This window comes from Canis lupus, chromosome 16, assembly GCF_003254725.2.
Source record: "Canis lupus dingo isolate Sandy chromosome 16, ASM325472v2, whole genome shotgun sequence".
In the NCBI taxonomy this organism is placed as follows: domain Eukaryota; kingdom Metazoa; phylum Chordata; class Mammalia; order Carnivora; family Canidae; genus Canis; species Canis lupus.
The window spans coordinates 28,430,970-28,446,471 of NC_064258.1; the positions used below are offsets into that span (position 1 = coordinate 28,430,970).

Consider the following 15,502-nt stretch of genomic DNA (forward strand, 5'->3'; position numbering starts at 1 on the left):
ATTTTCAGGAAAGAACTAGTTTTTTTTTTTTAAAGATTTATTTATTTGAAAAAGAGAGAGAGAGAAAGTGTGTGCGCACGTGAGCACTCCACACGCACTCCAGCGGGGGAGGGGCAGAGGGAGAAGGAGAGAGAATCTCAAGCAGAATCCCCACTGTGCATGGAGCTGGATGGATGAACAGATGGATATGATGCAGGGTTCCATCCCAGGACCCTGAAATCATGACCTAAGCTGAAACCAAGAGTCGCAGGTTTAACTGACTGAGCCAGCCAGGTGTCCTGGGAAGGACTAGTCCTAAGAACAAACTAGTTCTTATCCCTAGCCTGCTCTTATGTCATCCCCTTGGTAGGGTTGGTGGATAGCTGGTATTGACTTGGGTGGTCTGGCATTAGACTTCTGACCTCATAAAATGAAAAAATATTTAAACTTTGCCTTTGTTGTCCTTTAACATTTCTTGCAAGTTGATGTAATGAAAAATTCTTAAAAAAAACAGGAGATAGAAAAATTGTACAAAAATAAATGCAAATTATTATTGACACTTAAGATATTGTTTAAGTTAAGCAGATATTTTTCAGGACTATCCCTGCTTGCCAATACCTCCCTCAATGCTTGGTCTGGTGCCTGGTATTTTTAGGGAGGACAACTGGCAAGTTTACCCATTAGCCACTGCCATAGCTCAGGCCCTCATCACTTCTTAACCAAATTAACTAAAATAGTCTCCACTTGGCCTGCTGAGTTCTGGCTACCCTCCAATTCATCCTCCACAAGCCCCCAGAGAGATTCTTCTAAAATATAAATCTGACAATGTCATTCCCTTTCTTAAAATCATTCAATGGCTTTCTAAAGCATTTTGTGGTAAGATTCAGACCCCTCAACATAGAGGTGTGACATTAAATGGACAGTGCCTACCTTCCTTACCCGACTTCCCATCACTCTCCTCCCCCATACGCTATTATTCCAACCATACTAACATTACTAAAGAACTCATTTCTTCTTGTCTTTGTATCTTCACACAGACTGTACCCTCTGTCATCCATTTAAACACAGATTGTACACTATCTTCATCCATCTCAGCAGTAACAGAGAGAATAGAGTCTACATACATTACGAGATAAAACTGATACAGTTTTCCAAGGACTAGAATGTAGGGTGTAAAAGAAAAAAAGGAGTTAAGGATGAGACCAGGATTTTTGGCCTGACCGCCTGGTTGAATGGACTTGCCATTTACCAAAATGGGAAAGAAGGGGACAAGGGAGGTGGGATATGAAACTATGAGTTAGTTTCATAAACACAATAAATTTGAAAAATTATTAATTATTTGTTGGAATATGGATAGGCATTTGGATTTCCAAATCTGTAAGTTAGGAGAAAAGTTGGAACTGGATATATAAATTTGACAGATGGATATTTAAGCTCATGGAGGTGGATAAGCTCACCTGCATGGTGCCCATAGACAGAGGAGAGAAAAATTCAGAGTGTATCAGATCAACACACTGTACACCTTAAACTTACGCAGTGTTTATTATATGTCAGTTGGATCTCAATAAAGCTGGGAAAAAATAAAACAACTCCGGGCATGAAAAAAGAAAAGAATTCCGAGTACCAAGCCCTGGAGTATTACAACATTCAGAGGTCAGAAATAGAAGGAACCCGCAAAGCCAACTGAGAAGCAGCAGCAGTAGGGTGAAAGAAGAAGCAACAGTAAGTAGGGAAGGGATGCCGTGGGAAGGAAGTATTTTAAGAAGGAAGTGGCCAGTTGTGTCATACACTGCTGACACACCAAATAAGAAGAGGACTGAGAACACACCATTGGATTTGATAACGCAGCCATTTGTGACCTTGATAAGAGGAGCTTTGGTGGTGAAGTGATGCAGGGGGGCGCTCAACAGAAATTGGAAGATCTGAAGAAATGGAGACAGAAAGTATAAAACATTCTTTCCATAGCTACTGTTCTGAAGGGGATCAGAGATGTGGTGGGTTGATGATCTCATTGTCATCTTAGTTAATCTGGGCATCCTGTTTCCCAGAATTCTTATTAGATTTCAGGTTAAAGTTGACCAAAAGAGGAGAAACTTGCCCAAGATATTAGAGTCAGAAGTGAAGTGGTGCCCTTTAATACTCGAAGGACTTCAGAGTGAGATATAGAAAGCAGAGGACTGTGAGGTTGGGGCTAGTCACTGCATCATCTGATGTTCAGCAGTAGGATCCCCATCTGTTTCCCTTTGTGGTCTGATGGTGGCCATGCTTCCTGCTCCAAATCTCCAGCATCCCTATCCAGTATGTGAACTACCATAGATCTTTTCAATAAATCCTTCTTAATCATAAATCAGCTAGAGTTCCTTTCTGTTGCTTGCAACCAAGAATCTAAAGGGATACTGACAGGAATCAGAGACTTGAGCCAACTAACAAATGTGTTTTTCCCAATTTCTCATCCCATGCTGTTGGTGTCATTTGGTGGGATTTCCTACATGGCAGGGCCAGTAGCTTCTGAGAGCTTTTGGATTGTTTCCTTATAGCTCTATGACTAGAGAGTAATGAAAGGCTCTTCTCCACCAGTTCCAACAAGACTCCAAGATCCCAGGCTTGAACCACATGCGTCTTCTCCCAGCAAGCGCTGGCACTGGGGAATCACAGACCAAAGCTGGGGAATGGGGTGGGGGCTGCTACCAGAAAGACTAGGAAAAGGGTTTCCAGGTAGACTTAGTGAAAAATCACCAACTTCCACTTTTGGAAGCTCATCAGCTCATATTTTTTTTCTCCAAACATGTAATTTACCACTCTGGTAAGTGAGAGTTTATTGCTTTGGAGGCTTTAGAGAACGGATCCTCAGCATCCACACTGATGTTTTGTAGTTGTCAGAGTGACCACCAATATCTGTGGCAGTGGGGAAATGCTGAATCCAAGTGATGTCTTAAGAGACAGATGTGGTTGAGGCGGGTTAGGACTGCATGAATGTGAAGGTATTCCGCCCCCCCAACCCAGTCACACAAGAACACCCTAAGAATGGTCAGGAACAACTGAGAAAGACTATGACCAGCTAGTGATCCATACTGTGTAGGAAAAGGCAGGTTATTCTAGTTATTTTAACCATGTTTGTACCTGGGCTACTGAGAGAGGGGAACTTGGGGCTATGTACACTCCATTCCCAGTTATGGGCTAATCAGCTCCCAGGCAGAGCCTCTGGCATAAGCCAGTTAACTCCTCTGTGATGACTTCCCACCTCCTGTCACACTACATGGTCTGGGGTAGTCCAAAGAAAAACTTCCCTGGGGCACCTGGGTGGCTCAGTCGATTAAGCAACTGCCTTTGTCTCAGGTCATAATCCCAGTCATGGGATAGAGCCCCTGCATCAGGCTCCCTGCTCAGCTGGGGGCGGGAGGTGGGGGCCGGGGAGGTCTGCTTCTTCCTCTGCCCCTCACCTCGTTCTTGCTTTCTCTCTCTCTCACTCAAATAATGAAATAAAATCTTAAAACAAAACAAAACAACTACCCTGCATCCTATTGCTGCTGAGACAGCAATGAGGACCCTGGATGTTTAATGGATTTGGAAGCACAAACATAAAGACTTTGGAATGGATAATGCAGTGAACACTTGCTCACCACCTTCCTAGCATCCCTTCTCCCCTCTCCCATTTTTAAGAACACTTGAGATCTCTTTTAGGGAAACCTTCTGTCCTTCTTAGTTGTGTGGTCTGGGAGAGATCCACCCCACTGTCAGCTCTAGGTGATTTATTTAAACTCACTAGAGTATCCCATCCTTGACCATGATAAGATCAGAGATGGGCCAGTGACTCACTGCAGCCAAGAGAAAGGAAAAAGGGGCCTGGGAGCTTCTGGGAAGGAAACGTCCTCATTCTTCCAGGGACCTAAGAGAAGAGTTGTTCTCCCTTCCTCTGGATAGTAAAGGTGTAATGCCTGGAAAGGCTGCATCCATTTTTAAAAACATAAACAGGTTTTGAATGGGAAATCTATGCATTTTGTTCAGCATTTCCCAAGTGTACAGTGAAAAGCAAGTCAGCCTTCTTCCCTGTCCTTGTCCATCAGCCACTCAGTTCTACTTTCCAGAGGCATTCACAGTTACCTGCTACTGGTGTATCCTTCCAGAGCTTTTCCATGCATATGCACATGCAAATGTGTCTTTTATCTTCCACCTCCCGCACCTTCCCAAATGTTCCTGCACTTTGCTCTCTATTCTGTACCTCCCTTGTTTTTACCTAAGGGGGGTATCTCGGAGATTTTTCCACATCTGTACACAGAGGGCTACCTTTTTTTAAAATAAATTAATTTTTTATTGGTGTTCAATTTACCAACATACAGAATAACACCCAGTGCTCATCCCGTCAAGTGCCCCCCTCAGTGCAGAGGGCTACCTTTAACAGCCGCAGGGAATTCTGTTATATGGATGTCCCATTATTAATTTAAGTATCCATTTGGTAGTTGGCATTTCATTTATTTGCAAATAGAGCTGTGATATAAATTTCTTTCAAATGCATATCATTTTACACTGGCTACATTCACTCTTGCTCCTCTGTGCCCAGAGTCAGCTGAAGAACAAAGCTGAAGCGTCCAGAAGAGCAGAACCAAGGAAATCACAGGGAATTAAGCTGGAGCCTTGGTGACACTTTGACACTCTGGACTGAACTGTGATTGAAGTCAGATGTGCCTTGGCCTGCCCAGTTATAGACAAAATAAATGATCTCTCTTGCTTAAGCTAGTTTGGGTTGGGTTTTTTATTACTTGCAACAGAAACAGTGCTGATGGTGCACATGTTGAAATTCTCACAACTGAAATGTGAAGTGAGAAATGTGTGATGACAATTACATGTAAATTTTGATAATAATTATCTTAAAATATAAACATCATAAAAGAGAAACTGGGAAGGGGGTACACCAAAATGTTAACTGTGGTTGTAGATTGTTTGTAGCAAATCAGTGTTTTTCATTACCGATGAAGTTTTGAGGTTTTTGAGGTTTTAAGGTTTTCTACAATAATAGGGGTGATTTTCATAATCATTTGTTGCAAAGCAGGTTCCCAAAACACAGCCTGAGGAAAGAATTTGGAGGTCATGATCTGCAGAGGGAGTACACTGTAGGAGGAAGCTATAAAGAAGTGGAATCATGAGGGGGACAGGAGGTCTCACAAGGATGTGGTCCTAGGTTAAGTCTAGCCTTCACTTGATTTGGAGGTGGGCCATGAAGTGCAAATCGAGCCAAGAGACATCCCAAGACAAGAGGCTTGGCCTGGCTGAGATAGTCATTGGCTGTCCCCGCTCCCCGGTTGGTGGGGGTATAAACTGCCAGGTGGTTTCCAGGTGAGCTGACCCCCTGTTAGCCAACGACTATTTTCCAGAGAAGGTGGATCTGGAAGAGAAGCCTTATCTACCAGTAGGGCTGTAAAGGGTATCTTCGGGAGACACCAGCAGTGTCTACAATAATCACTTACAAAGTTATTTTTAAAAAATAAAAGAAGAAAGCAAAATGCAAGACTGATCTTCCAGAGGCCTTCTCTGTCTACCCTTGATTTCTGCCATCTACACTTGCTGCTCGGCCACCACTGACACAGTTAACCAATGTGAAGTCTTGACTCTAGAATTGAGAGAAAATAGGATTGGCTTCCTGAATTGAAGATTACACTGTTTCTAAACATAGGATTCTTTATTTAAAGTAACTATGGGGGCAGCCCCGGTGGCTCAGTGGTTTATTGCCACCTTCGGCCCAGGGTGTGATCCTGGAGACCTGGGATCGAGTCCCACATCAGGCTCCCTGCATGGAGCCTGCTTCTCCCTCTGCCTGTGTCTCTGCCTCTCTCTCTCTCTCTCTCTCTCACTGTTTCTCATGAATAAATTAAAAAAAAAAAAAAAAAAAAACTATGGAAGGGATGCCTGGATGACTCAGTGGTTTAGCGCCTCCCTTTGGCCCAGGGCGTGACCCTGGAGTCCCGGGATCAAGTTCCACATTGGACTCCCTGCATGGAGCCTGCCTCTCCCTCTGCCTGTGTGTCTCTGCCTCTCTCTTTGTGTCTCTCATGAATAAATAAAATCTTAAAAAAAACTATGGAAGAAAACAGTGTTTTCCTTCTATTACTTTTAAAATCTGGGGCCCTTAGCAAAATGAAAGTAGGAGCTTTTTAAATATATCCTTCCACTTGCATTATTGCTAGGTCTGAGGTTTTCACTTCTGCAGGAGAAGCCCTCTGGTGGCCCATGGGCTGCCTGCCTTGCCCTGTCTTCTAAGGGGCTGCCTTGTTACTTTGAATTGGGCAACTGGGAGCCAGAGAAAGAAGGTGCCTGGGAATTCCAGGTCCTCTGTCCCTCCCCCCACCATCTCTGCCCACTTGTTCAGGGAATCCTCCTCAACTGCCACAGAATATTCCCATACATAGATAGCCTTGGGGGATCGCCACCAAAGAGACTGGGACTGGTAGGGTTCTGTTGCTCTGGTAACCAGTTGTCCAGAGCCTCTGCATTGGATCTGCCGGGGTTCCGGGAAGAGGCAGGCCTGGCTGGGCCAGGCTTAGAGGAAGGCTTTGGGGCAGGAGCAGGGAACAGCCTAGTCTTGGCTGTACTTTTTATCTCAGTGATGCCCACCCTTTCTGTGTTCCTGGATGTGCCCTTGGCCCAGAAGCTAGAAGGCAGCTTGTTAAAGACCTACAAGCAAGACGATTGTCCTAAGAAGATTTTCTTGGCCTATAGAGGTAGATACCTTGTGGTTTTGGTGTGTAAGACTTAGTACTCATATCATGATCACCCCCAGAGGACAGTATTGCACTGCCAAAGAGGACTTGGGAGATATAACCCACACCTCTTCAAGCAGAGAACTCTGTTCTTGTTAACAGAATTGCCCAGTGGGGAAAAGCGCAAAAGATTCCCAGGTCATTCTGTGCCTTTTGTCCTTCACTGGGGTCTTCCAGGGATTTGGTGTGTGCTATGGCTTCTTCTCTTCAGCTTGATGCTTGGGAGCCTGCATGGGCACTACACTTCTTCAGGCTCTTCCTTCTCCCCTCCTCTGAACTAAGGGTGGTTCCCCCAAATGACTCTTCTGAAATACAGCCAACCTTCCCCAATGTGAAAGTCAGGGTTGCCTTTGCTTATCCTCGTGTGTCTATAACTTCCATGTGGTATGTCATGTTTGCCCTTTAAAGCGGCATAAATTTAAAAAAATGGCCTAGGCTTCAGCTATCTTTAAAAAGACAAAAATTATACATATTCACTAATAGTACATTGTTTTTTAAAGGGGAAGTGAAAAAAAAAAGAAAGATGTCTTTTCCTAGGCAACTTTTCAAAGCCCCAAGAAAGCCAGGACCAATGCATTGTTTGTGGGCTGTCTACAGAGCCCTGACTTGGAGGCCCTGAGGCCGGGCATCCAGAGCTCCCTTTATGGTTTCCCTCACAGTCTGCATGACCACTGAAGGCCAACCCTGGGTTTCTTCCGTGGTGCCCAAGATCCGGCTTCAGATATCGCAGGACCCGTCTCTGAACTACGAGTATATGCCAATGATGGGTATGAAATCATTCATGGAGGCCTCCTTGAAACTCCTCTTTGGAAAGTACAACCAAGTCATTGTGGAGAACAGGGTGAGGTGAAGGGCCCTTTGCTTATCCACCCAGACACAGGAAGTGGAGCTCTGGGGCCCTGGAGCTCTCCTTGGCATTGACAGAGGACACCCCTGAGATTCAGAGTCCAGAGACTTAGTCAGTGGAGGGCAAAGCCAGGATCAGAACTTGGAGCCCCTGTTCTCTGCACCAGCCTACACTGTGGATGTACAAGCTCTTTCAAGAAAGGAACAGTCTGGAAGCTCTTTCAAAAAAGGAATAATCTGAATCTGAGGCAGTACTAACATTATTACTCTTTTTTTATTTTTATTTTTATTATTTTTTTAAAGATTTTATTTATTTATTCATAGAGACACAGAGAAAGAGAGAGAGGCAGAGACACAGGCAGAGGGAGAAGCAGGCTCCATGCAGAGAGCCCAACGTGGGACTTGATCCAGGGTCTCCAGCATCACCCACTGGGCTGCAGGCGGGGCTAAACCGCCTTGGGCCGAAGGCAGACTTTAAGCCACTGAGCCACCCAGGGATCCCTATGATTACTCTTAAAGAATTATGTCTGCTCAAAAAAAAAAAAAAAAAAAAAAAAAGGAATTATGTCTGCTTATTTTCTGCTGGCAGGTAGGGGGCGTGCACACTGTTGGTGACAATGGTGCCTTCCAACTTGGGGCCCAGTTCCTCAAAATCTGGCGTAAAGATTCTCGAATAGTTTACATCATTTCTTCTAAAAAAGGTGAGTATTATGCAAAATGAGGGTGACAGAAGACCCCTCTCTCCTGTTCTTGATTTCCACCCCATTCACAATCTTCACGTTGCCTTTCTCACTCTCTGTCATGAGCAAGATGGTGGACAAGCCAAGCATGCTCATCCCTTTCCTGTTATTGCCTCACCTTCAGCCAGTGACCCTCAGACCCATTCTCTTACATGTCTGCCTCCATTTCCTCTGTACCAGCTGAAGGGGGGCTGTGTTCCTACAGAATCACATGGACTCGTCTTCCAGGACATGGGCTTTACAGTTTGTGAATACTCCTTGTGGGATTCCAAGCAGCTGTGCATGGACCCCAATGTGCTTCTCGATGTGGCGGAGGTAGGGGGCCCTGCTCAGAACCTTCTCCCCAGACCTGATTACGATTTTATTTTCCTTTCATCCCCTCCTCCCTTGTTGTCATGGAAGGCCTTTACTAGGCTTGGATTTGCCTGGCCCTTTAGTAGGAACCAACATGGAGGATCACTTCTCCATGTGTCCTAGTGCCACTCCCACCTGGTAGGGGAAGTACCTGATGAGACAGTGTCTACCTGCAGCAGGCCCCGCATGGCTGTATCTTTGTGATTGGGAACATTGGTGACTGCAAGTTGACACAGAGTCAGTGGGCAAGGTTGATAGCCAGCATGAAGGTGAGCCCAACATCTGGCCGACTTTCCTCCCTCTCTCCATCTACCATCTCCTCCACTGACCTCATTCTTTTTCCATTTTTCTTTCTCTACAGAGCAAGCAGATATTCCCATTTTTTGACATTCCTTATCAAGGTTTGTCCACCGGGAACTTGGAGGAAGATACTGGATTCTTACAATACTTTGTGTCTCAGGACTTTGAGTTCTTCTGCAGCCAGTCTCTGTCCAAGATTTTTGGCATCTATGGTATGCTATGGGCAGGAGGGGAAGGGAAGTCCTAGTGCTGAAGTGGTGCCAATAGCCAAGGCACAAATGATGTGTTTGACATCTCCCGCCCTCTGGAGAGAGCCAAGGCCTCCAGAGAGAGCACCCATGGAGGCAGAAGGAAAGAGCACTGAGCTACAAGTCAGGTTCTGTGATACCCTCTCAGCTCAGCTCCTAAAACTAGCTACTAAAACTGACTCCAGGGATCCCTGGGTGGCTCAGCGGTTTAGCACCTGCCTTGGGCCCAGGGCGTGATCCTGGAAACCCAGGATAGAGTCCCACATCAGGCTCCCTCTGTGGAGCCTGCTTCTCCCTTTGCCTGTGTCTCTGCCTCTCTCTCTCTCTCTCTGTGTCTCTCATGAATAAATAAATAAAATCTTTAAAAAAATAAAATAAAACTGACTCCAGTTATAAAATAAAATAAAATAAAATAAAATAAAATAAAATAAAATTGACTCCAGTTATTTTTTTAAAAGATTTTATTTATTTATTTATTTATGAGAGACACAGAGAGAGAGAGAGAGGCAGAGACACAGGCAGAGGGAGAAGCAGGCTTCTCGCAGGGAGCCCGATGTGGAACTTGAACCTGGAACTCCGGGATCACGCCCTGAGCTGAAGGCAGATGCTCAACCGCTGAGCCACCCAGGTGTCCCTGACTCCAGTTATTTTTAAAAATTTATTTAACTTTTATAGAGGGAGAGAGGGAGGAAAGGCAGAGGGAGAGAGGGAGAGTGAAACTCAAGGAGCTTGATTTCATGACCCTGAGATCATGACTTGAGCCAAAAGTAAGAGTTGGGTGCTTAACTGACTGAGCCACGCAGGTGCCCCAAGACTGACTCCAGTTAAATCATTTCCCCTTTGGGCCTCTGTTTCCTCAGCTATAAGATGAGGGGGAGGGCTTAGTGATCTTTGAGACTCTTACTTATAGCTATCTTTTCTGGAAGAAGAGCCTCTGACAACTTCCTGGGGTCTGGATATCTGCTTGGCTGTGCCGGGAGGAGGGCCAGGTAGCCCAACCCTCTCTTCTGCAGGTTGAAGGTAGAGTCATAAGGGAAAACCCTGGTCATAGAGGAGACTTAGGGGCTGTCTGTCCCAATGCTGCAGATGAAGGAGTGGGGGTCCTGGTCGTGGTGGCACTCAACAACCAGCTCCTGCTATGCGTCCTCTCCCAGCTGATGAATCTCACCCAGGCCCTGTGGCTAAACCCTCCTACTAGAGGTGCTCGCATTATCACCTCCATCCTCTGTAACCCTGCTCTTCAGGGGGAATGGTAAGGGGAAAGGGTGGGGGCAGGAAGGGATGGCAGAGTCTCTAGACCTACGTATAGACTTGCTGGTTCACAGAATTCTCCTGACCCAGTTGCCTCTTTGACTCCATTCATTCATCAACATTTGCTGAGGACTCATTGTATACCAATAGCAGGGGCTATGTCAAAGATTGCTTTACTTTGGGGGAGTGGGTGATAGGACATTCTTTGGGATATAGTCCAATGAATTATTTGAACCCTTTCAGATTGCAGGAGGTTAGGCAGCATCAAGGACTTGCTATTCTGCAAAATCTGCCTACAAGCCTACTTGGCTTACTTAAATTAATATGAGCTGAAACTCTCCTCCCATTTGTAACCAACCAACCCTGGGCCCTGGGCCCTGGGCTCCACTAGCGTGCCCTCAGGCACTGTGGTTGGGGCTTCTGAAGGCAAGAAGAGAGGAATGGAAATGAGGAGGTTGAGAGCAGGGGAAAGCTCTTTAATTTCTTGCTCTCTTTCCTTTGGCAGGAAGCAGAGTCTGAAAGAGCTTGTAGAGAACATCATGCTGATCAAGGAAAAGGTGAAGGAGAAGCTCCGGCTCCTGGGAACCCCTGGCTCTTGGGATCACATCACAGACCAGAACGGGCCCCAGAGCTATCTTGGACTCAACTGTAAGTGTCTAGGAGGATATAGCTTCCCCTTTATGACCATTGAATTGTATTTGAGTATTAAACTTCACGGACCAGGTGACCAGTCCCCAGCATTGCCTCAGAGTTTGATTCTTTCCTGAGAGAAGTAGAGCTGTATTAAAGACCCTTCTGGATCCCCAGAAATGCTGACACTTCCTATCCCCTGTAATACACCCTGACTAGAGGGGAGTTAGTATCTCAGACCCTGTGATTATCACCAGCCCAAAAGGTGGAATACCTGGTCAAGAAAAAGCATATCTACATCCCTAAGAACGGTCGGATCAACTTCACCTGTATCAATGCCTGGAACATAGATTATATCACTCAGAGCATCAACGAGGCTGTCCTCTCCCCCGAGGGCTCAGAGTAATGTCTTCAGAAAATCAATGACTCCTAGTTTGAATAAAAAGCTTTGGTCTTTGCAAAAATTCTGTACTGATACTCATTGCTACAATTTATTTCTCTGTAAAGTGCTCTCTCTTTCCACCTGTTGATGAAGCATTGGTCTGGACTCAGCAAAGAGAGGTTAAAAAGGCCCAGAGAAGAAGGGAATGTCTATCTTCAATGACCATCTCATATTTATTGAACACCTACTATATTAAGGCCCTGATCTGATGCCTTAGTTTGTTTAGGCTGTTCTCCAAAAATACCAACAAATTCAGTGTCTGGTGAAGGTCCACTTCCTGGTTCATAAACAGCATCTTCTAGCTGTAACATCACATGGTGGAAAAGCTCTCCCTAGAGCTTCCTTTATAAAGGCACTAATCCCATTCCTCAGGGCTCTGCCTCTATGACCTAACTACATCCAAACCATCTCATTGGAGATTAGGTGTCAACATATGAATTTTGAAGGGGCGCTAACATTCAGATCATAGCATCTGGGCATCAAAAGGAAGGCAAAAAAATTAGGTATGATCCAGTCCTTTTTTTCCAGAAGCTTATAGTCTAGTTGGGAGACAAGCCTTAGTCCTGTTGACTGTTGAAATGTTAAGTAACATTTCAAGGTTGAATGTAATAAAAAGTCACATAGATTATACGGACAGCAAATATGTCAAGAGTTTAGAGAAGAAAAACCTTAATGTGGCCCAGAACTGTTGGGGAAGATCTCAAAAGGAACTACAAATTGGTTTGGAAATTGATGGATTTCTAGGAGTAGTGATACTAGGTAGAAGGGAGCTAGAAGGATATGCCAGGCAGAGAGCAACCAGAGCAATGGTCATTGGCATAATCATAAAATATAATTTTTTAAAGATTTTTATTTATTCGAGAGAGAGAGAGAGAGAGAGAGAGAGAGGCAGAGACACAGGCAGAGGGAGAAGCAGGCTCCATGCAGGGAGCCTGATGTGGGACTCGATCCTGGGACTCCAGCATCACGCCCTGGGCCAAAGGCAGGTGCTAAACCGCTGAGCCACCCAGGGATCCCAAAATATAATTATTTGTTGGGTGTCTGCTAATGTATGGAACTCTGCAAGCTCCCAAGATACTAAAAGGTATGACAGTCGCTTCTCTTATGGTGACCTCCACCCTAGCTGGGGAGATACAACTTACATGGTAAAAATGTAGTTAAGAATAAAAGATGGCATGTAATATGTGCTAGATGAGTGTCCATAAATGGTTAACTTAGCAAGACTTGCTTGTTCAAACTTTGTCTCAAAGGTCTTTGGGATTGGCCCTTGACTGGCTCCTGGGAAATGAACTCTGAGCTTGGAGTATCCTGCTTAATCAAAGTGGCTTTGTATGCCCAAGATCTTGAGACATGTTTGAGCTCTGGGGGCCGGAAATTGAGTGATTAAGCTCAGTTACATGGGCACTGCACACCTTTGTGACTAACCATCAATAAAACTTTGAATACCAAAGTTTTGATATCCCTGATTGGCAACACTTTATACATATTTTTACCCATTGGTATTGAATTGAGCTCTGTCTGTGCAAGTTCAATGGGAGAGGACACCTGGAAGCTTGGCTTGATTTCTCCTGGGCTCCATCCAAGGTGATTTTTTTCCTTTGCTCATTTTAGTCTGCATCCTTTCACTGTAATAAACTGTAACATCGGGTACAGCAGCTTTTCTGGGTCTTGCAAATCCTAATAAATCAGAGGCTTGGAGACTCCTGACACATTAACTTAGATGCAGAACTGGGTATAGCACAAGGATTTGGGCAAATGCAATGCAAGTTTCTTTGCGTTCTGTGAAGACTGTTCTTACAGGACTTACAGGCAAGTGATCAGCCTTGTGGGATCGGGCTTTAGATCTCAAAGCCTGTTTGCCAAGACTACTGGGTTCCTGCCTGGAAAATAAATAGTACCTTTCCCATAGATTGTAATTCTTTAGATAGGAGGTGGAGCCTCTGCCTACAGGTCTCATAAGTGAAGAGGATTACAAGCAAATTAATGGAGCAGGTGGGCCAGATCCTGTTTTTTTTTTTTTTTTTTTTTTTTTTGTAGTGACTAGAGAAGATTTTTAATATATTTAAGTGGTAATTTATTCACATGTATATATTTGTTTCAGGATTTCTTTTCCTTTAGTGCTGCAGGTCTTGGTCATGCTGTTTGGAAGAAGGAATAGATAGACTGGATAAAGAATGAGCAATAGTACAAAGTTCCTGGAGGGAGGGGACCCAAGAGGATTGCCACTGGAGTTTCTAAGTCTAGAGGTTTTTATGAACTCTTCTGGAGTACTATCTTAAACAACCGGGGTGTACTAAGGCATGTAAATCAGGGCTTCGATCACACATTTGTCTACCTATCTGTAGATGGATTTATCTTGAGTCCCTGTGTTTCCCCACAGATGCAAATTCTTCTCTTAGGTCTTCTGAAGACTCCTTTTGTCCTTAGCTTCTAGGAGCGTCTAGCCTAAATGTCAGAAGAACTCTAGAGGAACCCTCAGTGCCTATGGGTGACATGTTTTAACTATTTTCAAAGGTGCGTTAGCATAAAGATAACATTTATTCAACCAGGTTCTCCCAAACTTCTGAGCCTAAGAAAATGATTCTAGTGACTTTTAGGTTATATAGTTTCGACAGCATTGAGCTAACAGAGCAAAACTACTGCCTGTGACCTTTTCTACTAGTGGCTTACATGAGATACAAGGGCTTCTAAGGCTCTCAGCCCAGGATTCTGGCAGGATTTGAGGGAGAGAATGGTTTTCCTCTCACATTTTGTTCCTAGTTAACTTCAAGACCCCATTTTAAAATTTCTTACTCAATATACACTTAAGCCTTCCTTTTTTATATATATTTTATTTAAATTCAATTTGCCAACATAAAACACCCAGTGCTCATCTTATCATGTGCTTCTTTCGTACGTTTAAGTCTTCTTTGAAACTAATTTCTGTCTTGATCACCTCTTAAGTTAGTTTCAGATGCCTGATTACTACCCTTTGTTTAAAGTAGTAATGAATTGAAACTTTTTATTATATTTTCAAATACAGTAGGAAAAACTATATAATGAACCCCCTTGCACCCATTATCCTGCTTCAATGATCAAATCACAGCCAATCTTCTTTCTTCTATATCTCCATGTGCACTTCCAAATTATTTTGAAACAAACCATTAATCCACTTTCATTTTTAAATTTAGTATGTACTCCTAGAAGACAAGGGCTCCCCTTTTTAAAATACCCATAATAGAATCAAACAAGGGGTGGTGAAAAGGGAGGTGGGTGGGGTGATGGGGGTGACTGGGTGATGGACACTGAGGGGGGACTTGATGGGATGAGCACTGGGTGTTATGCTATATGTTGTCAAATTGAACTCCAATTAAAAAAATATGGAAAATAAAGTAAAATAAAATACACATAATACTAACATCACACACCTCCAAATCAATAATTATTTCATATTGTCCTACATTTGGTATTCTTAAAAATAGTTGCCTTTTTTTTTTAAGGGAGGGAGAGGTGAGGGAAGGGCAGAGGGAGAGAAGGAAGCTTAAGCAGACACCACACTCAGCTCAGAGCCCCATGTGGGGCTCTATCCTACCACCCTGAGATCATGACCTGAGCTGAAATCAAGAGTAAGACACTCAACTGATCAAGGCTCCCAGGTGTCCCAAATAGTGTTTTATAGTTAATCATATATTGTAGTTGATTATTTTGGTGGATTTTATTTTTTTGGTGAGCATTCCTTGACATTCCTCCCATTGAAAAGCAGAGCTTAATTTTCCTTGCCTTGGGAGAATTTCTAACAAAGAGAGTTCAGCAGAAATGATGCTTTGTGACGTCTGTGGCTGTCATGGTTGGTTGTTCAGCTTTTACTAGCTCGCTGTCAGCCTTTGTCTCTCTCAATCTCTCTCTTTCTTGATCTCTAGTTCTCTTGACTCTTGCTTTCGGAATCAAACCCACCAAACTGTAGACAATCCAAGCAGGCTC

General features: G+C 44.1%; 1 protein-coding gene across 7 annotated transcripts in view; it reads left to right on the forward strand.

Annotated features, from left to right (window-relative positions):
- GOT1L1 (glutamic-oxaloacetic transaminase 1 like 1) overlaps nucleotides 1-15,502 on the forward strand; it is a 40,558-nt gene that overhangs the window by 1,632 nt on the left and 23,424 nt on the right. For 3 of the 7 annotated variants that reach the window (XR_007402592.1, XR_003128754.3, XR_007402593.1), the window contains exons 1-8: nucleotides 6,450-6,692; nucleotides 7,391-7,572; nucleotides 8,167-8,278; nucleotides 8,523-8,632; nucleotides 8,848-8,940; nucleotides 9,033-9,183; nucleotides 10,306-10,471; nucleotides 10,976-11,118. Coding sequence is in view for 4 of the 7 variants with exons in the window: in XM_025429398.3 (XP_025285183.1) it covers nucleotides 6,578-6,692; nucleotides 7,391-7,572; nucleotides 8,167-8,278; nucleotides 8,523-8,632; nucleotides 8,848-8,940; nucleotides 9,033-9,183; nucleotides 10,306-10,471; nucleotides 10,976-11,118; nucleotides 11,358-11,506 (1,221 nt within the window). In the remaining 3 variants the exon portion in view is untranslated. Of the gene's footprint in view, nucleotides 1-6,449; nucleotides 6,693-7,390; nucleotides 7,573-8,166; nucleotides 8,279-8,522; nucleotides 8,633-8,847; nucleotides 8,941-9,032; nucleotides 9,184-10,305; nucleotides 10,472-10,975; nucleotides 11,119-11,357; nucleotides 11,565-15,502 lie in introns of those variants that run through there. The other 4 variants (XM_025429398.3, XM_025429463.3, XM_025429526.3 and 1 more) reach the window with 4 other exon arrangements.